We start from the raw sequence: 24792 nt of genomic DNA, 5'->3' as shown, positions 1-24792 counted from the left end.
TCACATTTTGAATAGTGAGACAGACCAACTTTGCAGGACTTCAGTGAACCTGCTTATGCCTAGCGATTGAAAATGCAATATTGAAGTACCACCTCCTACTGGCAGCAGTGCAGTTGGGAGGACTTCTACTCAGCGCCCTAGTGTCCTAATACAGCAAAGTTGTGCACCTGATGCATTGAAGAATACTAGTGCAAGCCAGCAATTAGACACTAAAATTTAGGCAAAACCACTTATGACAAGTGTTAGTGGACAAACTGATGTATATCTAGTGCAGAACTCTAGTGTTCAAAATCAAATCCTCTAGGTTGCATATAATATGAATGATATATAAATCAAATTATGTACTTTATTGTCTAAAGCAAGGAAAAAAGACCTCAAAGAACCCCAGGTGCCAAATCAATTGAAAGACACCATTTTGAGGTTTAAGAGTACTGTCATTGGTCAAAAACCTCTGTTCAAATTTATATTTATAAATTTTTGTCTTCTTTTTCTTACTTTTACTGTTCTTATTCTAAATTCAAAAAATATTTTTATATTTTTGAAAAATTTCTTCAATACTGATTGACTCTCATATTCATGTAATTGACGGAGGATAAGCAACTGCGTTCAAAATCAACCAACTGTTTCTTCAATGTACGACAAACGGTCACCACTATCTTTCTCTGCAGGATATGATTTAACAACCGTTCATTCAGCGGCACAAGTGCCAACAATATCTGAGCACTTCCCCTGAAGAAGCCAGCACAGTATGAAACGGATTTGGCCTCCGTCGGGACAAAAAGATAAGTGTGGGGTGTTTTGCATTTCTCTGAAGTTTGGCGTGCATTGAAGAAACAGTTGGTTGATTTTGAATTACATGAATATGAGAGTAAATCAGTATTCCTGCAGAAGAAAACTCCAAAAGAAATCCATGAATGTACGATGCAAACATTGAGTCACAAATTCCCATCCTACTCCACAGTGAAGAAGTGGTGAGAAAACTTTCAGTGTGAAGATTTCAAGACCAAAGATGCAGCAAAGTCTGGGAGGCCTCAAACAGTGTCAACAACTGAAATTGTTGACCATGTCTATGACCTGATTTTGGCAGATCAGTGAATATCAGCTAAAACAATTGCCGAGACACTACAGATATCTAGGGGACAGGTTGGGCGTATAATCCACGAGCAGCTGGTAATGCAGAAGATGTCAACCAAGTGGGTACTCAAATGTTTGAATGCTGATGAAAAACGATGTTGAGTGGACACTTCCAAGTTGATTTTGCAACATTTGCAACCAGTGAGCTGGTGCCAACATTTCGGAACGACTAGTTACTGTTGATGAAACATGCTTACACCATTATGATCCTGAGACAAAATAACAGTCCATGCAATGGCGGCACTCAGGTTCTCCAAGGCCAAGGAAATTCAAGACCTAAAAGTCAGCAGGAAAGGTCGTGGCCACAGTGTTTTAGGACCAGGAAGGTGTTGTAATGACCAACTATCTTCATGGGGCCAAACAGTTAATACAGAGAACTATTGTAACTTGCCGATTAAAGGAGGCATTGAAAGAAAATTGGAGAGGGAAGCTGCGGAAAGGAGTTCCCTTTTTGCAAGACAATGCACCTCCTCACAAGACTGGCAAAACAATGGATTTTTTGATGCCGTTGGGGTTTCAGTGCATAGACCAGTGTCTTGCAAAATTTGCGAAGCTGCGGCACACTAAACAGGTGGCCGCGGCTTGAGGGCATCCAGAAGTGTGCAGACTTTGACGCGATGAAGTCACGTGCGTTCACAATTTTTGAGTGAAATGATGAGGTGGCCGTGTTCGTCCACGTTCCAAATTAATATAAAGAAATTAAACAAAAAAACAAAGGAAATGAGGTGATACCTTTTTTATTGGACTAACTCAATGCATTTTATGACGAGCTTTCGAAGGTAACCCTTCTTCTTCAGATCAGAAATAAGCAAATGTTGCCAAATTTCAGTATATATAAGGAAGCCGTGAAAGCATTTCAGGGATAGGAAAAGGGAGTGTATTACCTTATTTCCTTTGTTTTATTTTTATTTCTTTATATTACCAAATTTTTGAGTGATTCGGAGGTGATTGCAGAAGCGAAGCAGTATTTTAGTGACAAGATATCAGAGAATTTTTCAGAATTGTTGCAGAAACTTCAGACCTGATGTGTTAAGTGTGTTGGACTTAGGAGTGAATATGTGGAATAACTTGTAAGTTTCATGGCTCTGCAGCATTCTCTTCTTGGTTGGACTGAGAACTTTTCATTGGTCCCTCGTATTGTGATGTCATAATGCCTCATTCCACCAATGCCTAAGAGCCAGCCTCATCGGTGATGTCACAATATCTTTGTTTCCCTATACTAGATGCATTTGCCTCATTGAAACAAAAAATGTCAAGAAGAGTGTGGAATAACTTGTACGTTTCATGGCTCCAAATTCTTCTTGGATGGGCTGAGAACTTTTCAGTGGCTCCTCGTATTGTGATGTCATAATGCCTTATTCCACCAATGCTTAAGAGCCAACCTCATCGGTGATGTCACAATGGCTTGGTTTCCCTATACTTGTGCCCACTTACTAAATTCATTTGCCTCATTGAAATGAAAAGTGTGGAATAACATGGAAGTTTCATGGTTCCACATCATTCTCTTCTTGGCTGGGCTGAGAACTTTTCATTGGTCCCTCATATTGTGATGTCATAATGCCTCATTCCACCAATGCCTAAGAGCCAACCTCATCGGTGATGTCACAGTGGCTTGGCTTCCCTATACTTGTGCCCATTTACTAGATGCATTTGCCTCATTGAAACAAAAAGTGTCAAGAAAAGTGTGGAATAACTTGTTCGTTTCATGGCTCCACTTCATTCTCTTCTTGACTGGGCTGAGAACTTTTCAGCACCCCCTCGTATAACTGCTGTTTTAAAAATGTATGCCGCCTGAATGGAAACATGAGATGGAGAAATAGGGGTACATCCAACTGCACCTGTTTCTGTGCAGGCCCTATTCATCTGCATACTCACGTGCATATTTTTGGAAATCCCGAATTAGGCACATAAGCCCCCACCCTTACCACAGTGCAAGGATCACCTTCCCTCTTCTGCTAATAAATCTTCCGCATGTCGTCAGACTATATATAAGTGTAGTCACAATTATCACAGATTGACTGTAGCTGAGCATTTAAAACCCTGCTTTGCGCACTCAAATGTCTCTGCAACTTGCTTCTCCCACTTTTAAAATTTCCCTCTAATAAGTCGGCACTTGCAGGCAGGAAGAGGGATCTGAATGGTCTGATGTAGGGTTACAAGACGTCCAGATTTACCCGGACGCTTCCTCTTTTTAGAGGACATCGGGACGGCTATCCAAACCCAGGCACTTTGTCCAGGTTTTGAAAAGCTTCCATCTTGGGACCATGTCAGAAGGGCATCCGCGCATGTGCAGATGCAATGGGTGATGTCACGCACATGCATGCATGGGACATTATCGCGTCACACCTGCATAAGCGCAGATGCTCTCCCGACGCGGCTCTGAGATAGAGGTCTGCACGGGGATCGCGGGAATCCTGCGGATCCCACGGGGTCGCGCAGGAAACCCCCCTAACCCACGGGACTCCCACAGGGACACTCCTCTGGCCCTCGGGACTCCCACGGGGACCCCCTCTGGCCCACAGGACTCCCTCGGGGATGGAAGGCTTTGGAAGCAGGGTTTGTCCATATAATATAATGGACACGTCATCCTTAGTAAAAGAGGGGGTTTATAAGTTAATTACCTGAACAGAAAACAAAAAAAGGGTTCCACCAAAGAGATTCCACAAGGAAAACAGCAGCGCAAACACAAAAGAAACTGTGGAATTGATGATCCTGTCAGAAGTAATTGCTGCTTTTTATGGGGACGGGCAGGGATGGAGGTAATTCCTTGAGGGGATGGGTGGGGACGGAGAGGATCCTGACGGGGACGGGTGGGGACGGAGAGGATCCTAGTGGGGACGGGTGGGGACGGAGAGGTTCCTGGCGGGGATGGGTGGGGACGGAGAGGTTCCTGGTGGGGATGGGTGGGGACGGAGAGGTTCCTGGCGGGGATGGGTGGGGACGGAGAGGATCCTGGCGGGGACGGGTGGGGATGGGTGGGATTTCTGTCCCTGTGCAACTCTCTACTCTGAGCATGAGAACAAGTTGAGAGGGGTGGGGCTGGGGGGTGAGGCTGAGGTGGAATGGGGCGTGACTTGTATGGAATGGGGCAGGGCTGGGTGGAACAGGGTGGGCCTGGGGGTGGGGCCATGGGTCCAGATTTTACAATAGTAAAATCTGGTAACTCTAGTATCTGGTCCAAAAATCAAAAAAGCCTTAGCAAATCTGAGGAGGTTAGACAGATAAGATCAGATAAGAGCAGGTTCAACCCTAGTCTGGTGACATTTGCAGAAGATAGTCCTGCACAGGCGATTTAACTAGACAGGAGCCTCTCCTATGACCCGCAAGTAAAACCACAACATTTTGCATAAACATTTGTTGGAAGTGTTGCCCCCTAAAGCACTGTGTTTGTTGAATGTATTGTCTGCTGTTTTGTTCACCTTACTGTCTGTTTTGTTGTGATAGGTGGTATAGAAATGATTTTTCTAAATCAATTCTACATGTTAACCTGTAACCCGTTCTGCACTCTTTGGGGAGAAGGGGATAGAAAACAGAACAAATCCTTTGACTCGGTGTGCAATGGCGACATCTGGTGGCTGCATTCAGATTCTATGATTGCAGGATTCCAGAAGGAGCCCTGGTGCATGGAACCCAGACCAAGAACTGAGCTAAAGTAAGCTGGGGAGGGGGGGAGGATATCAGAAAGGGGAGAAAATCCCTGGGGTTTTGCAAATGAAAAAGTAGGGGGTCAAAACCCAGCACTGGCCTTACTTGAGCTGGAGGAAACTGCTGGTCTCTTCCCCATCCCCTGCTCCAAACAAAAAAATAATAATGATGCTGCTTGGATGCAGGGGTTGAATGGGATAAAACTTGGATATCATTGCTCTCGAAAAATCATGGCTGGTGTACACATTTCCCTTCCATCAGTCTGAGTATTGATAATTGATGGCAACTGTATGTAAGACGACACATGATGAATTATTAAAGTGGGATGTGTTGTAGCACCCAGAAGCCTCAATAGGGACACATTTACCCCTAAAACATCCCCCAAAAATGCAGAAGCAAATGATACAAGATCTAACTTTTCACAAACTATATTGAGCAGCTTTCAATAGGAGCACCATTCTATAACCTGAATTACTAAATGTTTATATAATACACCGTGATAACTTATTATTCCTTCAGATTGCAATGCCTAGAGATGTTTCGGCCAACCATTTGTGGCTGGAATAACTGTGAGAAATAAGAAATTATATTGGATTATTATATTGTACTAATGGAGCAGGGCATTGAATTCTTCCATCAGGTATAAAAATGGAGTGCCAATTAATCTCCGCTTTGCTGAGCCCGGGAAATACAGAATCCACAACAATTTTGGCATGCTTACACTAGAGATTTGCAGGTAAGTACAGCTGTCCCTGCCAAGTCCGTTCATATCGAAATAATAATAACAATGCGATCGAAAGATGTGCATTTGTTAGCTCACATTAAAAACAGTCAGTGTGCACAAAATCAGTGTGTTGGTAATGAACCTGTGGATTAGCATGTGTACAGTTGAACTCTGCTTTTTGAAATATCCTGAATATTCTTACAGACTCCCTCTGCACAATAATTTTTTTATTATTGCGCAGAGAGGGTCTTTAATGTGTGAAACAAACTGGAAGTTAATTGAAAATTTTTTAAAAAAATTAAACAATTAAGCGTTCTGCTTAACAATGGCAGTCGCCCACTGATGCCTAACGGTGCCTACCTGAGAAAGCGTGGTAAGGAGTGAAGGATAGGCATGATAAACGCAGATATCCCTAGGCATCCGAGTAAGGTACCAGTAAATTAGGCCAGGTATAACTCGGCCTAATATACCAGCGTCCACCTCTAGAACACCTAGAGACTTAGGCATAGCTAGGTGCGATTCTAAAAGCAATGCCTAGCGGTTGATTGAGAACCATGTGGAGCGGCACCTTTTACAGAATCTGGGCCTTTGTGTGCAAATTTTCAGCCTCGACTCAATGAGCGCGGTTAGCCTATGCACACAATAAAGAAAGGCAGTTGCTACAAGTGTGCGCTCCCTTCTGGATCCAGGCGCATGCACACAGAAACAGCTCAAAAAGGAATACCGGGGCTAAATATCTGGGAATAGGTTGGCCGGTACTATTATCCAGGTACCAGCGATAGTCGGACCTTTTCTCTGTACTAAATTTCTCCAGACAGTTACTCCTTTAGTGGACTGAATGTCGCCATTAACGAGGTCACTTCCAGGAACACCCCACAGTGGAGAATGACACGGGGACAAATTTCTCCCCGTCCCTACAGGAACTCAATTTTCCTGTCTCGTCCCCGCGAGTTTTGTCGCTGTCCCTGCCCCGTTCCTGTAAGCTCCGCCTTAACCGCACAAGCCTCGAACACTTATGATGTTAAAGTGTTTGAGGCCTGTGCAGATGAGGACGGAGCTTGCAGGAATGGGGCAGGGGCAGGAAAATAGTTTGCGGGGACAGGACGGGAAAATGTGTTCCCGCGGGGGGCAGGGAAAAATTTGTCCCCGTGCTATTCTCTACCCCACAGACCGCGCCAGATATTGCCCAGGTGGTCTGACTGGATATTCAGTGTCGTTATGCCAGTCCCACTGAATATCGACCCCCCTCCCATAATCTTTAATTGCTATGCGTGCGTGAGTTCTGAGGCCAGGCCACGCCAGCCTGTACAGTTCAAATGCATGACCAAGGCAGAGAGGGCGCATGAAATCCTGTGTCTTCCTTTGTAGATGCTCCTTGGACGACTCTGCTGACTACAGTGTTGTGATTTCCAATAAGTACGGTCAGGCCACATCGTTTGCAAATGTGCTTGTCAGATGTAAGTAAGATGATTTTACTACTCGCAGGGGAATTTTATTGGGGGGGGAGGGGACATGGCATGACATTAAAAGCAGGGAAATTTAAAACCACTTATCTGAATTACATCACCTGCTATCCGGATAAAAATTACTGACCGGGATATTGAGAGCCTCTGAAGATTCTGTACTATCCAGGTAGAGCCTTTGAACAGTGGCGCTCCCATGTGCACTCCTCATTGCTACCCCTATCACACTCGTGCTCTCCCTGCCCACCCCGTACCTCTTTAAATCTTCGCTAGCGTGTCAACTTCTTCGGCATACTGTTCACGCTGGCTTTCCCTTTGATGTCACTTCCTGGCTACAGTAGTTACTCACGCTGGCAAAGATTTTAAAGAGGTCCGGGGAGCAGGAAACGGAAGGACATGAGGATGGCTTGGGGGAGGGGGTGAAGAGGTGCCAGTGCCCTCACCAAGACGCTGCCAGGGCAGGTCTGCCATCCACCCCACTTCCTATGCCACTGCGTCTGAAGATCCTTACAGACCCCCTTCGTTAGGGTTACCGGATTTTACGTCGGTAAAATCTGGAACCCCGAGAACCGCCCCCAGGTCGACTCAGTTCCACCCATCCCCGCCCCATTATGCCCCAGCTCTGCCCCAATCTCCCTTCCCCGCTGCCTGTTCATCAGACAGGAAGGCTTCCGTGCATGCGTGGATTCAACGTGATGACATCACAAGCATGTTTTGCATGACATCACTGTGTTGCCTCCGTGCATGCGCGGATGCCCTCTCCCGACGTGATTTCTTTTCAAAACCGGGACAAAATGCCGGGTTTTAAAAAGCTATCCGGACCCCCGGACGTATCCGGGTAAATCCAGACGTCTGGTAACCCTACCCTTTCTACTATTCTGATAGAGCCTCTGAAGATCCTTACAGAGCACTTCTGCACTATTCTGTGAAGGGCACTGATCGTGGAGTGCCCATTAAAGAATAATGTTCAGTGCCAGTTTTTTTTCAGCATCAAATTTTCAGTGCCATTCACTGAATCCTGCCCTTAACATGGCATGGGTGCAAAAATTGTAGTTACTTACCTGTAACGTAGGTTCTCCGTGGACAGCAGGATAGTCAGCCACATATGGGTGTTGTCCCAACAGCTCCCAATTTGCGGATAAGCTCTCCAATAGCTCAGAGAGATTTTTTTTTTTTTTCTCTCTGAGCACGTGCAGTGCCCGGGCCCCACTGGGCATGCCCGAGCCCCACCCATTTCCCCCTGCTTCCCCCTAATCCCCAGGATGTTCCTAGCTGTGGCCGGGTCGGCCGTATGGGGAGGCGGGTGGGTTGTGTGGCTGACTATCCTGCTGTCCACGGAGAACCTACGTTACAGGTAAGTAACTACACTTTCTCCTAGGACAAGCAGGATGAGTCAGCCACATATGGGTGACTCCCTAGCCGAGGGATGTACTGACTGGACCTGCGCCTTAGCGCTTTGTGCATCCCTCGCCTGGCTGTGGAGGCCGAGCTGGGCAGGGTAATCAGGCAAAGCAGGTGAAGTTGTGGAAACAAGGTTTTAGATATAGTGCTGTGTTAACTGAGCAATAATACTCACAGAACAGTAAACTGATCAATGAACAGAGAGAAACCAACTGGTCAACATGACCATTCGTACTTGCATGTGAGAATTCATACTTGCCTATTCCACATTCAGTCTAGACAGGAGTGCTGGAAGACCTACTTAACTCACAGAACAGCGAAACTGGTCAATGTCAATCAATGAACAGTGAGAAAACCAACTGGTCAACAGTGACAATTCGTAACTGGTTAACAGTGACAATTCGTACTTGCATATGAGAATTCATACTTGCCTATTCCACATTCAGTCTAGGCAGGAGTGCTGGAAGACCTACTTAATCAATATCTATAACACCCTACTTGATCAGTATTTGTCGATATTTATAACACCCTACTTGATCAGTGTTTGTCAAGGCTGTGCTAGTGGTTGCTGTCCCTCCCGGGAGGGAAGAGCCACTTCCAAGATTGTTCGGCCGAATGCATTTGGAGCGTGGAATGCTATGTCGAGGCAGTAGTGCTTGGTGAAGGTGTACATGGAGGACCAAGTGGCTGCATTGCAGATGTCCCCTATTGGTGTGTGGTGCAGATGAGCCGTTGTGTTGGCTATGGTTCTGCGCTGGTGGGTGTTGGCTCCCACCTGCGGTTGATGCTGCGCTTTTCTATAGGTGAAAGGGATGCACTCTTATATCCAGCGCGAGCGCCTGCGTTTGGTGGCCGGAAGTCCTGGTCTGTTTTGGTCGTAGGAGATGAACAATTGAGGCTTGTCTAATCTGCTGCATAGTCAGGGCCCGCACACAGTCCAGGAGGTGTTGCTGAGGTGGCAGTGTGCCTCCCTGTGGGGAAATGTAGAGTGCCGGGAGGCACGCTGAAGCCACCTTCGGCAAGAATCGGGGGTGGGTTCTGGGTACCACCCTGTTCTCATGGGGGAGTGTGTTGGCCGACACGATGGTCAGGGTTTTCCCGGCCAGGAATACGGGATCTGCCTCCCCCAAAGGTTTGAAGGGGTCGAGGTGAGCTGCTGTGGCACCAAATTGAGGTCCCATCCGGGCGGCAGATTGGACAGTCCCTTCATGAAATTTTGTGATTCCTGGATGACTCGACACTGGTTTGTTGTCTAGGCCAGCGTGGTATGCTGCGATTGCACTTAGGTGGACCTTGATGGAAGTGGGTTTTAGGTCCCCCTGAGATAAGCTCAGTATGTACTGCAGGATGTCCAGTATGGGGCAGTTGTAGGGGTCTCGCTGCGTGTCTGTGCACTGGTAGCGGAACCTTCTCCCTTTCAACCCATAGCGTTTTCTGGTTGAAGGTCTTCTGGCTGCCATAAGAGTGTGCTCCACGTCTTGTGGTAGGTTCATCCTCTCATCATCCATGCGGTCAGGGCTAAGGAACGCAGGTCGTGGTGGAGGGTAAGGTTCCCGCGTTGTGTAATGAGAACTGCACTGATCGGGAACGGGGAGAGGTGGGTGAACCGCTATCCCTTGCCGGAACGGGAACCATGGTTGCAGGGGCCTGAACAGGGCAATCATGATCACCGTTGCTCTGTCCTGAAGAATCTTCTGCAGGACTTAGGGTGTGGTGGGTAGGCATATAAGAGTCCATGGTTCCAACTCACAGACAGGCCGTCGGGGCTGAGACGGCGATGGGTTGATCTCTTTGCGCAGAAGGTCGAGTATTTTGAGTTCGGTTCAGTTGCAAACAGGTCGATGCTCGGTGTGCCCCAGGTGCTGAAGATCTTCTTCATCGCCGCTGGGTTGAGACACCACTCATCGGGATCCAGCTGGTGGCTGAGTCTTTCTGCCAGGTCATTCTGCTCCCACGGGAAGTAAGTTGCCTGGATGGGGCATTGAATGGAGTTGGAGAACTCCCACATGTGGCAAGCTTCCTTGCAGAGCGAGGTTGACCCTGTCCCTCCCTGTTTGTTGATATAGTGCAAGGCCACCTGGTTTTCTGTTTGGGTGAGTACTGCCCTGCCTGTTTGAAGTTTTCGAGGGCATTCCCTATGGCCCTGAGCTCCAATAGGTGGGTGGTCAGAGGTTGGGTACACTGGTCCCAGTGACGTCTGAGGTGCCCTTTCAGGGATCTCATGAGTAGTCTGGTGTGCTGCACAACAAAGACCGGAGCGTGCTGACGATGAGCTGCTGGCAGGGATGCACTGGGCCAGGGATGTCATGGCGTCGATCTGGTAGTCCCGTAGGACGGCCTTGGTCTGCGTGATGTCGATGACTGCCCAGATGAACGATATCCCCTGGGTGGGTATCAGGTGGGATTTCATGTAGTTGATGAGGAACCCCAGTTCTTGGAGGAGGGTTATGGTGGTTGATGGGGCTGCCAGCTGTCGAGATAAGATAGGATGCGCACCCCTTGAAGGCGAGGATGTGCCACTGCCACGCACTTTGTGAATGCTCTTGGAGCCGTTGAGAGTCCAAGGGGCAGGACCTTGTACTGGAGGCGTCTATCTTGGCTATAGAAGCGACGATGCCTCCTGTGGGCTGGGTGCATGGGATACTAGCCAATACTCGGGCTGTAACAGGGCCAAGACTGTACCCAGAGAGTGCATCTGGACCTTGTGTATGCACCTGTTGAGCTTGCAGAGATCCAGGAACGAGCGTTGTCCTTGTCCATGGTGACGCGGGGGTTCCTGGAGTAGAAACCCCTTAGTGATCTCCTCTGTTCGTCACCGCCTGTATTGATTCTGCCGAAGCAGGTCCTCTCCTTGCTGCAGGAAAAATGGGTCGTCAGATGGAGGGTGCCCCGCCCACTCAGGGGGGGGGGGGCGGGAGTGGAGACGAATTCGGAATCCCTGCTTGATGATGCTGAGGGCCCACTGGTTGGTGATCCTGGACCAAGCCTTCGCAGACAATCTGATCCTGCTGGGCCGGAGAGTGGTCAAGGTTCTGTTTTTGCCTTGGGGAGAGGGCTGCCCTTGGATGCCCCTGCCCCTCGGGCGGTGCTTGTTTGCGTAGCAGTTATGTTACTGTTGCGAGCGCTGGGGCACAGACTGCTGCCAGTGTGGACTGGCCCAGTAGTGAGCTGGAGTCCCTATTTTATTTTATTTATTTATTTCCTCTCACTGGCCTCCTGATAAAGCTGCATCTGGAACTGGAGCGCAGCAATTCGTGCGCTCAGCATTGCGCCCTCGAAGGTCTTTTTCCCCGTGGAAACCAGGGTTTTTCAGGTCCTTTCCTGACGGGGGTTGGAGGGGGGGTGGGTCGTGCTGCCCTGTTTCTCTTAAGCTACCGAAATGTCCATGTATGGCTGCTGCGGGTTGTCGAATCCCTGGGCTGGAAAGATCTAGTACTTCAATCCCAGTCTCCTTGATGTTGGTTGCCCTGAGGAGGGAGTCAGCCAAATCTTGTCTCTGCGTGAAGTACTGGTACTGGTAGTTCAGGCCTTGTAGTACTCTGTCTTGGGTACTTGTTGTCCACCCACTTGGATCTTGAGAAAGGCTGTGAGTTTCTGGAGGGACTTGGGGTGAGTCCTCATTTGTGGGTTTTCTTTTTTTTTTTTTTTTAATAGTGAATTATTTATTTATTTATTTTTGTGGGTGGTGACTCGGGGCGTGGCTGGAGGCTGGTGTGTAGCTTGTTCCTCCATTGCTTGGGTGCATGGCATGCCGCTGGACCGCACCATGTTGTTGTGCGTGGCTCCCTCTAAAGGGGGGCATTGTGGGGAGTGTAGCCCGCTGAGAGAGGAGTGGGTCAGCAGGAGGATTAACTGTGGCTGCTGGTCCCACCCCTGGTGGTTCGCAGGTTCATGTGCTGTTCCACTTGACTGGTTGGGTGGCTCCATGTACCCCACCGCCCTTCTCTGTCCTTCTTGAGAGGGGGGGAGAGCCTGCAGAGAGGGGGCAGGATGCACCCCTTCATCTGTGCCAGTGCTCCTGGCTGCGTTTCCCACTGTGCCTGGAGGCAGAGAAAGAGGAGTGATAATGCCTCTTGAGTGGGCTTCTCCTGCTGTATTCACTATTGTATATTAAACTGTACAGCGCTGCATATGCCTTTCAGTGCTATAGAAATCATGAACAGTATCATAGTCCCTCATGCTAGCTGGAAAAGCACTCTGCCTAGGTTTTATGAAGAGCAAACAGCTTTTTAGACTGAGGAGTTTCAAACCCCCACCTTTGGAGAGGCATGGTCTGACCTGCCACATCTCTGATTATATCAGCACCCTGCTGAGAAAGGCAGACTCCTGGTTCCCAACATGAGAGGGGGATGGGAGGCGGGGTGGGAAAAGTGTGAATTGCAGACTCTGCAGGACCCCAAGAGGGAAAGAAACATCGAGTTGGGGTTTTTTTTGTTGTTTTTTTCAGCATGTCCTTTACAAGCTGAACTCTGGGGCAGCATGTCTCCTACTGGGGGGAGAGGTCTGCAGGTCCCCTCCAAGGGAAAGAAGCATGGGAGATTCTTTCACCTTAAATTCAGATTGGGAGGAGGGTGGGGCAGAGCCCTCGGGGCTGCAACAGATTATCAGAGGTTTTCCCAAAAACAAGCAGATAGGACTTACCTTTGAACCCCGATCGGCTCCCTGCAGAGGCTGGCTGTAGTGGCAACATGCAGGGACTTCTGGAGAGATCTCTCAGTCTGGCGAGACTCCTATCGGCTGCCCTGCAGAGGCTGGCTGAAAGCGGCAACATGCAGGGACTCCGGGAGATATTTCTCTACCGGGCCAAGTGCAGGCGGGGGGATTAGCTGAGCCAGGGCATCCTGGAGGCTCCTTGTCACTGTAGCTTGTGGATCCCCCGCTGCTGCATTCCGATGAGGATGGCTGCTGGAGGAAGATTCTCAGGCCTCACTTCTCTTCATGCCCTGCAGAGGCTGGCTGTAAGCAGCAACGTGCAGGGGCTCCTGGAGAGATCTCTCGGTCTGGTGAGACTCCTATCGGCTGCCCTGCAGAGGCTGGCTGTAAGCGACAACATGCAGGGACTCCGGGAGATATTTCTCTACCGGGCCAAGTGCAGGCGGGGGGATTAGCTGAGCCAGGGCATCCTGGAGGCTCCTTGCCGCTGTAGCTTGTGGATCCCCCGCTGCTGATATCCGATGAGGATGGCTGCTGGAGGAAGATTCTCGGGCCTCACTTCTCTTCATGAAGTCTCTCAGTGCCCTCTTCCTTAGCTTGCGTGCACGTGGTGACATGTGCGCACAATGCAAGCAACACGGAAACCTCGAGCGCCGGATCCAATCAGTGGGCGCACAATTCATGAGGATCCAGTGTGTTCATCCTCCTCCTGCATCCCAGTTGTTTCTTTAGATGATTCAGGCATCTTCAAGTTGATGAGTAGAAAAGTTGTAATGGAGAGCTGTAGAAAATCCGACCGATGGGAACGGGCGGAAACTAAAGACTGGGGATTAGGGGGAAGCAGGGGGAAATGGGTGGGGCTCGGGCATGCCCAGTGGGGCCCAGGCACTGCACGTGCTCAGAGAAAAAAAAAATAAAATCTCTCTGAGCTATTGGAGAGCTTATCCGCAAATTGGGAGCTGTTGGGACAACACCCATATGTGGCTGACTCATCCTGCTTGTCCTAGGAGAACCCTAGGCCACTGAGTAAATAGATCTTAAGTTCTGTTTTTAGAGCTGTTTACTGGAAGCCTCACTGTTCCTGAACAGCTACGCCAAGCCTGACACTTCCCTGCTTCATCTTAAGTCTCCCACACTCTCCAAGACTGGATTTACCCATGCTGAGACCTTAGCGAAATGCCAGACTCCTAAGCAGGAATCGATAGGAGGCCAGTGCTGGAAAATGCTCACAGTTCTTGATACTGTGCACTTGGGAATCTTACTTATATTTCTGTAACTTTCTGTGAAGTAGATGTGTTCCATGGTAGAGAATGACACTATGACAAATTTGTCCTCGTCCCTGCAGGGACTCAATTTCCCTGTCCCCATGAATTATGTCGCTGTCCCTGTCCCATTCCTGTAAGCTGTGCCTTAACTGCAGAAGCCTTGAACACTTATGATTTTAATATGTTTGAGGCTTGTGCAGATGAGAACTGGGAGAGCAAAAGAACTCACATGGAAAATTAGTTCCCGCGGGGACGGGGAAAAATTTGTCCCCGTGTCATTCTCTTCTTGGGAGAACAGTATAGAAAATTGAATAAATAAATAGTGTGAAGAGTTTCAGCCTCTGGTAACCGGAGCTGGTATTCTGACATCATAATGCCTCATTCCACCAATAAGAGCCAACCTCATCAGTGATGTCACAATGGCTGGATTGTCCTATTCTAGGCTCACTTTTGCTACATTTTGATTTCTAGAGTGGTGCAGTGTAGAGAATGACACGGGGACAAATTTTTCCCAATCCCCATAGGAACTCAATTTCCCCATCCCGTCCCCGTGAGTTTTGTCGCTGTCCCTGCCCCATCCCTGTAAGCTCTGCCTTCACTGCACAAGCCTCAAACACTTACGACGGGACAGGAAAATGAATTCCCCCGTGGACGGGGAAAAATTTGTCCCCATGTCATTCTCTATTCCATGGCTTGTGCCAGTCCCTGGTTTATCGATAGATTTTATGGCATTTTAGGTGATATGGCACACTGTAGATACAACATGGCCTAACTGTCCTTTCTTCTTTTATAGCTTATTATGGACTGTTAACAGGACTCGACTCGGATGCGTCAAGGAGTGAGTAAGCCATCCTGAGCAGTTGTTTCTGCTGGTAATGTTACCACTAGTGTCACTGAGAAGAGACCGTGCCCGTGTTTGGAAAGATGTGGAGAAACTCAGCTCTCCTGTATTAGATTAATTACTCAAAGGTTTTGGCACAACCATACCTCCTTCTAAGAGCAGCTGACCGTTCTCTTCAGGCAGTGCTGAATTTTTCTTGACGCTGTGTGAATTCCTCTTTTTCTGACCGTTGCTGAGTGGCAAAATGTTTTTGGTTGACCGATCTCCCCTTGTGTCCGCTGAGAGGTTGTTTTTATTACACTTCTCCCTCCGTATTTGCTGTGACAGGGGATTAACAGAATCGCAAATACAGAAATACGTGAATAACTTTTTCATATAGAGAAATGAAGGGACAAATAAGGGGACGAGGAAATAAGCCCTATACACTTCTCCCTCCGTATTCGCGGTTTCAGCAATTGCGGTTTCGATTATTCACGGTTTTTAGCTTGCTGGCTCCTCTCCCCAAATTACATCAGCTTGCATAGAGAAATCGCTGATTCCAAGCGTTTACAGAGAAAACCGCCGATTCCCAGCACTTTCTTCACCGTGTTTTGCCTCTCCTTCGGGAACAGGCCAGGTCTCCCACCAAGTTATTCGCGGTTTCACCATATTCACGATGGTTTTTAATAGAAAACAGCGAATAACATGGTGGGAGACCTGGCCTGTTCCTGAAGGAGAGGCAAAACACGGTGAAGAAAGTGCTGGGAATCGGCGGTTTTCTCTGTAAACGCTTGTAATCAGCGATTTCTCTATGCAAGCTGATGTAATTTGGGGAGAGGAGCCAGCAAGCTAAAAACCGTGAATAATCGAAACCGCAATTGCTGAAACCGCGAATACGGAGGGAGAAGTGTATAGGGCTTATTTCCTCGTCCCCTTATTTGTCCCTTCATTTCTCTATGGACACAGAGGATCTCTAATCAGAAAATAATGGATATATATTGAAGAACTAAGCCGGTACTGGGCAGACTTGCATGGTCTGTGTCTTGTATGTGGCCATTCAGTTCAGGACGGGCTGGGATGGTTTACATGGGCTGGAGTGAGCTTTGACGGAGACTGCAGTAGATAGAATCTGGCAGAGCTCTGGGTTTCTGGCCCAGAAATATCTAAGAAAAAGAACAATTTAAATTAAAGCATTACTTCATAGAGCGTGTATGGTTGGGCAGACTAGATGGACCATTTGGGTCTTTATCTGCCGTCATTTACTGTGTTACTAGGTCTTTTGACTTTTTGTTGTTGTTGTTCCACAGTTGGGCTGTCCGGACTTGAGGCGGACTTTGTCAGTGTGCTTAACCCTGTCTTCTCCAGAGAGACGGAGCCTTTCGCCCTTACCTGCACCTTTTCTTCAGATCTGCTCAAACACCAGAGAGACATCTCCTGGTTCAGAGACGGTTTGTGTCCTTCCTTTTCTTCCTCCTACTTCTATACCTTCTAAGGTGTTGGAGGATAACCTAGGAGGCAGCTTACTAATTAGCGTGATGATGGAAAAGTGGATGGGGGGGGGGTGAGCGACTAAAAAGAAGGAGAAACTAGCATTCAAATCCCACTGCTGTTCTTTGTGAATTTGGGCAAGTCACAACCCCAATGGACTAATAAGGGGGAGTGGGAAGGCGGACCGAACTGGGCGCCATCTTGGTGGGAGCACCGGCTCCTCTCCATCCTTCCCTGCCCCTCTCCCCCCCACCGTGCCTGGCAAGAACACCAGCTCCAACCTGCTGCCCGCGCCGGCCTTGGCTCTCCCTCTCATGTTACTTCCTGGTCCGTTAATAGCCTCAATAATTGGTTTAAAAAAATTTAATTGGGCGATCGGTGCCTATCCAATTCTATAAAAGATAGATGCCTGTTGCAAGGCGATTCTCCCAAAACGTAGGTGGCTGAAATGTAGGCCTTTTAAACCCCAGTCTACATTTCAGGCGCCTAAGTTTTTACATAGCCGCCGCTAGCTGCGATTCCGCAAATAGCACCTAAGTATGATTGTCACGCAGCTAGCACCATTTTTTTTAAGGTACCGGCCAATTTAGACATCATTTATAGAATTAGGATTACCAGATATTATGTCAGTAAAATCTGTACCCCTTAGACCCGCTCCAGGCCTGCCCAGATCCACCCATCCATACCCCCTTATGGCCCAGCACCACCCCAGCCCCGCCCCCATTGCCCGTTCGTCAGGCAGAAAGGCGTCCACGCATGCGCAGAGGTGACGTGATAACCGCTCGCATGCGCGCGTGCACGTGACATCACCGAAATTGCATCCGGACACTCCCGATGCAATTTCGGTCAAAGTGCCGGGTTTTCAAAAGGAGGACATGTCCGGGAAAATCCGGACATCTGTTAACCCTATATCGAATCAGCCCTACAGAGGATTTCACCCTCTCTGGCGGTGCTGTTGCCTCATCTTCAGAGCTTAGTAGTCATTCCCCCAATAGGCCAAAAAGGGTTTTAAAGAGGCAGCGCAGTCTGGTGTCCAGGAAAATGTTGCTGGACACGGAGGGAATTTTACAGATTAAAAATTGGGAGCAGGTCCGAGATTCTCATCTGTTTTATCTCAGGTGTCTTACTGAAGGAGACAGACCGGCTGAAGATGAAGTTCTCAGGTCGTGACGCTTCACTGACTGTGTCTTCTGCTTTCAAAGAAGATGAGGGATTTTATACTATCCATATTCCAGTAATGGATGGCTATAAGAAGCAGAGTGCTTATGTTTTTGTCAGAGGTAGGAGACATCTCTAGATAAACCTTCACAACTCACCTGCTCTATCACGCTCTGCCTCAAATAAATGGAGCTCTGCCCACTTATTTTATTCGGGTGGATTTGGAGGGATGAGGGGTAGAATTTTTTGGAACCACAAACCATGAAGGAGTGGCCTAGTGGTTAAAGCTACAGCCTCAGCACCCTGAGGTTGAGGGTTCAAACCCACGCTGCTCCTTGTGACCCTGGGCAAGTCACTTAATCCCCCCATTTCCCCAGGTACATTAGATAGATTGTAAGCCCACCAGGACAGATGGAGAAAATACGAGTAAAGTACCTGATTGTAAACTGTTTAGATAAGTTTGATAGGTGGTATATAAATACCTAAATAAAAATTAAATCCCAGGAGTCAGCCTCTGATCTCCAACGTGGCAGTGGACAGTGAATAGAAAAGATGTCCTTTCACCTAGCAGTGGAACCGATGTTTTATACTAATCACCTCGCTGCCTATGGTCTGTTTCTTCAGGGCTCCCCTAAACTCCCTATAAGGTCTGGCCACTAATCTCCTTGCTGAGAATGGTCTGTCTTCTAGAGAATGACACAGGGACAAATTTGTCCCCGTCCCTGCCCTGTCCCCGTGAATTTTGTCCCTGTCCCTGCCCTGTCCCCGTGAATTTTGTCCCTGTCCCATTTCTGTAAGCTCCGCCTTAACTGCACAAGCCTCGAACACTTATGGTTTTAAAGCGTTTGAGGCTTGTGCAGATGGGGATGGAGCTTGCAGGAAATGAACTCGCCAGGACGGGATGGGAAAATGAGTTCCCACGAGGATGGGGAAAAATTTGTCCCCGTGTCATTCTCTACTGTCTCCCCAGGACTTCCCTAAACTCTCTGTATCTAAATGCCATACTTATCAGATTGTCTGCTGCTGTTGGTTTGCACCTCCCATGTCTATGTTTTTCTTTCTGTTTGGGTCGCTCTAAAACAGTGGTCTCAAATATGTGGCCCATGGACCGCATGCGGCCCCCCAGGGATTATTTTGCGGCCCGCGATCTGTCCTCTCCACTTCACAAGTTTTCCAATTGTAGAGAGGAAAATCGCGTACAGACCGCGACTGCTGTAATTGGACTTGCAGAAGTCTCTCTGGAGGGAATGTTGGCAAATGGCTCGCGGCTCGCCTAAAGCAGGGGTCCCCAATCTGCTTCCCTTCCCTTCTCATTGCCCTTCCCCAAGCCACCGCAATCGGGGAACAGGCCAGCGCCGAGGTCTTAGCTCTCCCTGCTTATCTTCCCCAGCTCGGAGCAAACCAATTCTCGCCACCCGACGTCAATTTTAATGTCGGGGAGGAAGTTCCGGGCCAGCCAATCGCTGCCTGGCTGGCCCGGAACTTCCTCTCTGACGTTAGAATTGACATCGGGTGGCGAGAATTGGTCGGCCCTGCACTGGGGAAGATAAGCAAGGAGAGCTAAGACCTTGGCACTGGCCTGTTCCCCAATGGTGGTGGCTTGGGGGAGGGCAGGGTGAAATAAAAAAAAAGAAAGGGGGGACAGGGAGACAGAAAGAAAGAAGGGAAACGGGACACAGACAGAAAGAGGCATGGAGAGAGAAAGACAGAAAGAAAGGGCGGGCATGGAGAAAGAAAAAAGAAAGAAAGAGGGCACGGAGAGAGAGAGAAAGACAGACATATAGAAAGAAAGGGGGCATGGAGAGAGAGAGAAAGAAAGAAGGGGGCAGGGTGAAAGAAATAAAAAGTTGGGGGAGGGAAGGAGACAGATGCCAGACCAGGGGAAAGGAAGGAAAGAAGGAAGGAGGGAGAGAAAGGAAAAAAAGAGATGTCAGACCATGGAAATGGGGACGGAAAAAGAGAGAGATAGAAGGGAAGGGAAGACATGGAAACGCAGATTTGAAAAGAAAGCAGAAAAATTGAATATTAAGTTAATGCCAAAGATGGATGCAACTTTGCTGAAATACTTTCAGGGATATGAAATTTATAGACTCCGAAAAACTGGCCTTGTAAATAATAAACCAGTGAAGGGTGATTGAAACAAAATTATAAGAAAGCTCAGAGATTTGAAACTCTGAAGGGAAGGTTTTGAGGCCTCCCTTAGGGAAAGAGTTTACCTTCCAGTCATAGTCCTGGTGACATGCAGCTGAAGAAAACTCTAAAACAAACACAAAAACATGCCACGTGTGAGTAAATCCCTATACTAGACTCACACTGACAAAAAGGTGATACACTTCAAGGCATATACTGGATATAGAATGCTGTAAACTCAAATAAAGTGTACATACGCTGCTGAAACAAAGTGCCTTCCAAATCTTGAAACCGCCAGACCAAAAACAATTCTCCTGGCTTGTTAAATACTAAATTTCCTACTAACGTTAAAAAACGTGATGACGTCATGACGCTGAAAAACGGGGCCCGAGAATCGTTTTTGGTCTGGCGGTTTCAAGATTTGGAAGGCACTTTGTTTCAGCAGCGTATGTACACTTTATTTGAGTTTACAGCATTCTATATCCAGTGTATGCCTTGAAGTGTATCACCTTTTTGTCAGTGTGAGTCTAGTATAGGGATTTACTCACATGTGGTATGTTTTTGTGTTTGTTTTAGAGTTTTCTTCAGCTGCATGTCACCACAGCAAATTTTACCAGCATGAAAGTAATGGAACCTGTTTAGAGAATCAGCAATCTGGTCCCCTGAAACAGGGTATCGAAACGGGGCCGCGTTGGGACCCCCCCTAAACCTGCTTATAAGTTAAGTAAACTTGTTAGAACTTGCCATAAGTGCAGTGACAATTGCAAGTTTTAAACTAGTACCTTGTTGGACATTTTTTGAAGTATTTTGAAGTGGTTTTTCATATAATACCTTTGGAGGAGTGATTAAACATTTTTCATAAGAGGACTATGACTGGAAGGTAAACTCTTTCCCTAAGGGAGGCCTCAAAACCTTCCCTTCAGAGTTTCAAATCTCTGAGCTTTCTTATAATTTTGTTTCAATCACCCTTCACTGGTTTATTATTTACAAGGCCAGTTTTTCGGTGTATAAAGATGGATGCAAGGCAGAAAGTGAAGACGGAGAGAAAACCAGTCAAAGGACAAGAAGGCCCTGGAAACATAGTTAAATGCACAGAAAAATAAAGTCACCAAACATCAAAGATAGGGAAAATGATTTTACTTTCAATATAGTGATTGAAATGTGTCAGTTTTGAGAGAGGAAAGATATTAAACTCTAAATGTGAGAGCTGCAGAAAAAATAGGGTACTTGGAGGGCCGCAGAAAAAATAGTTAATGACAATTTTGCGTAAGGTAAAACTCTATAGTTTATAAATCTTTCCTTTTAACTGTTAAAGGAAAGATTTATAAACTATAAAGAGTTTTACCTCATGCAAAGTTGTCATTTCTTTAATAAGACATTAACTCTTTTTTCTGAGGCCCTCCAAGCACCTACAAATCCAAAATGTGGCCCCACTAAGGGTTTGAATTTGAGACCACTGCTCTAAAACCACTGAGCACATCTGAGCTGTTCATGTTGGGCATATTACAACCACAGACTCTGTCAAAGTCTGCAAAGTCCCAGGAGTGACAACACGGAGGCATCAGTGAGAGAACAGGAAGAGGGCCACATGGAGGCTCAGTGGGCCTAAAGTCTCGCTTCTTTTTCTAACCCTGACTTTGGCTTCCTAAGGACAGCACCGTATGAAAGCCATGCATTTGGGACTTTTAGTTTGCTTTACAGTCACAAAACAGAAATCGCCTGTAGTGAGGAAGGACCTAACTCTTGTAACATATTTTCTGGGCTAGCGTTAGGGCATTGGAAGACAGTGCAGAACAAAAGGACGGAAAATAATCTCGCGATAACCACAGCACTGTTTATTTACCTGTATAAATTACAAAGGTGCGTTAGGGCAAACTCCTCTGGAGCAATTCTAGGAGAAACAGGAAGTATTGCTGGGTGGGGGTGGGGGGATCCAAAGGAGAAGGTGTCTTTTAAAAGCTGCTAAAGCTTCGATTTATCATTTCTCCTGGGCAGGTTTGTCTTGTCAAGCACTTCCAATGAAACCAACATGTGTAAAGCTCTCCTTAATCTTTCTGCCCTGCCTTTTATGTTTAAAGCGGTTTACTGATCCAGAAAACACGACCACTGGGCCCAAGAGCCTAGTTAACCACAAAGCACTTTGCCATCCTAATGTTCTTGCTTTAACGTCTTCATGATCAGGATTCCCAAACCTTATGGCCAGTTGGGTTTTAGACTCTCTGCTATGACACCCCTCCCCCCCAAAAAAAAAAAAATGTTACAAACAAACAAATTACCCTAATCTCACAAATGATGAAGGCGAGGAATGGTATTGACTTTTTCAACCAATAATTCTAATTCATCTTGAATGCTAGTATGATAAGGGGATAAATTCCGTACAAACGTAAGGAAGTTCTTCTTCACCCAGAGACTGGTGGAAAACTGGAACGCTCTTCCGGAGGCTGTTATAGGGGAAAATACCCTCTAGGGATTCAAGACAAAGTTGGACAAGTTCATGCTAAACTGGTGAGACTGGACTCATTTGGAGCACTGGTTTTGACCTTAAGGCTGCCGCGTGAGCGGACTGCTGGGCAGGATGGACCACACTATCGAAAGGACGTGCTGAGGATCGAGTCGGTTCAGCGAACGGCCACCAGGATGGTCTTGGGGCTCAAGGATCTCACGTATGAAGAAAGATTTAAAAAATTGCGGCTGTACTCACTTGAGGAAAGAAGAGAATGGGGAGATATGATTGAAACATATAAGTACATCACGGGACGTATCGAGTCGGAAGATGATATCTTCTGGCTCATGGAACCTTCGACCACCAGAGGGCATCCGCTGAAAATCAGGGGAGGGAAGTTTCATGGCGACTCCAGGAAGTACTTCTTCACCGAAAGAGTAGTGGATCATTGGAACAGACTCCCACTCCAGGTGATAAAGGCCAGCAGCGTGACGGATTTTAAGAGAAAATGGGATACTCAAGTGGGATCTTTAAGGGAGTAAATTCAGGGGAGGGATACTTGGAATGGGCAGACTTGGTGGGCTAAAGCCCTTTTCTGCTGCTTTTTTCTATGTTTCTATGTTTTTTCTATGTTTCTATTGGGCTGACCCAGCAGCAGCATTTCTTATGTTCTTAAGTTTCATGATAAATCAATATGAAAAACTATATGACGATTGAAGAAGAAATTAATGAGTGAATTATTGGTTCAAAAAGTCAATACCTTTCCTCGTCTTCATCCTTTGTGAGATTATGACTATATATGAGACAAATCTGTATATGCATTTTACCATATGCATATTCAGTGTGGATAGTCTACGAACTCAACAGGCAGAGAGGCGGTCACACCAGCATAGGTTTACCCGTTTACCATTTCTCGCTTTCTTCTGTTGTGATATGTTTGGAATCTACAAGGGTTGAGGCCTCAGAATTGTGGAATTTGCCCTCCTCCCCTCCCCCATTCCAAGGCTTCTTGGCCCTTCCTGTGCTTAGTTTAAAAGTTGCTTTAAAGATAATAATAATAATAACTTTATTCTTCTATACCGCCACAATCTTGCGACTTCTAGGCGGTTTACAATCAAGAGAGCTGGACATTCAGCAAAACACAATATGCAGATATACATATGAAGTACAGATAGCATAGACTGTAAGAAATCAAGAATATTGAAATACAATTTGCTTAGCAAGAGTATAAGATGTACATTTTGGTAGGTAATGTCTGAGCGGACCTGTTTGGAATAGGCCGCATGTTTTAGAAAATAACAACGAAAAATAACAATATTATAAGGATAATAGATTACAGTGTATGTATCACAGTTACGTGAGATTCAGGTGGACTCAGGGGGGGGGATAGAGGTAGGGGGTGGAGGAAGAGGAGAGTGGGGGTAAAGGTAGGGGTATGGTAGGGGGAGAATGTTCTTGGGGAGAAAGAGAAAGAGGGTCAATTGTTTAGGTATTTGAGGAATAGGTATGTTTTTAGGCGCTTCCTAAATTCCTCGTAGGTAGTGGGCGAAAGCAGTTGATCTAGGTCTTTACCCCATAGGGCTGCTTGGTGAGAGAGGAGGTGTTCGTGGTGTTTTTTTAATTTGCAACCGCTAACTGGGGGAGAAATGAATTTTGAGTGTGAGTTTCTCTTACGTTTGTTGTTGGAAAATGAGAAAAGGTCTGTTATGTACTTGGGGGCAAGTCCATAGAGTACTTTGAAGCAGATGCAGGCAAATTTAAACCTTACTCGTGCTTCCGTTGGCAGCCAGTGTAACTGCCGGTAGTAAGGTGTCATGTGGTCGAATTTCTTCAGCCCGAAGATTAGCCTGACCGCAGCGTTTTGTATTATTTGAAGTCGTCTCATATTATTTTGGGAGATTGCTAGATAGGCGATATTGCAGTAGTCGAGTTGACTCAGTACGAGGGATTGCACTAGGATTCTGAAGGTAGATGTATCGAAGTATGATTTAATGGATCTGAGTTTCCAGAGTGTAAGAAAACCCTTTCTGAATAAAGATCCACCTGTATTCTCCGCTTACAGGGTTCAAGTCTTCAACGGGACACGCATAGCTCACACTTCATGTCTGCTTTTCCCTACCTTTTGTTCTAAAGTTTCTTTTTTTTTCTTTCTTATATGTCTTGTCTAGATTGTCATTTTTAATTATACTGTATTTAAATTTCAAATAAACATTAACCTCTCCATGGATAGCTAAGTCTCTGTTACCTTTTTCAGACCCAGTATTAATCTTCTCTGTGCTCCAGATGCTGCAGCCACGGTGGCGGGTGCTCCGGGAGCCCCCCTCAGTGTGAAGTGTTCGGACGTGAACAAGGACTCCCTGCTCCTGTCCTGGACACCGCCCAGCGATGACCGAGGAAGTCCCGTCTTTGGGTATTATATTGAGAGGTCAGTAGCTCTCTAAAAATGTCACACACGAAGACCCTCCTTT

At 47.0% G+C, this 24792-nt stretch overlaps 1 protein-coding gene across 1 annotated transcript in view; it reads left to right on the top strand.

Annotated features, from left to right (window-relative positions):
• The window catches only part of MYOM3 (myomesin 3), a 136135-nt gene that overhangs the window by 15290 nt on the left and 96053 nt on the right, over positions 1-24792 (top strand). Inside the window, exons 6-11 of the mRNA XM_033954507.1 lie at positions 5420-5515; positions 6872-6960; positions 15079-15123; positions 16413-16553; positions 17712-17873; positions 24608-24749. Coding sequence (XP_033810398.1) covers positions 5420-5515; positions 6872-6960; positions 15079-15123; positions 16413-16553; positions 17712-17873; positions 24608-24749 — 675 coding nt within the window. The remainder of the gene's footprint in view (positions 1-5419; positions 5516-6871; positions 6961-15078; positions 15124-16412; positions 16554-17711; positions 17874-24607; positions 24750-24792) is intronic.

This window comes from Geotrypetes seraphini, chromosome 8 (assembly GCF_902459505.1).
Source record: "Geotrypetes seraphini chromosome 8, aGeoSer1.1, whole genome shotgun sequence".
Classification (NCBI taxonomy): domain Eukaryota; kingdom Metazoa; phylum Chordata; class Amphibia; order Gymnophiona; family Dermophiidae; genus Geotrypetes; species Geotrypetes seraphini.
The sequence above is the reverse complement of the archived record's forward strand: the minus strand, read 5'-3'. Positions and strand labels throughout refer to the sequence as shown.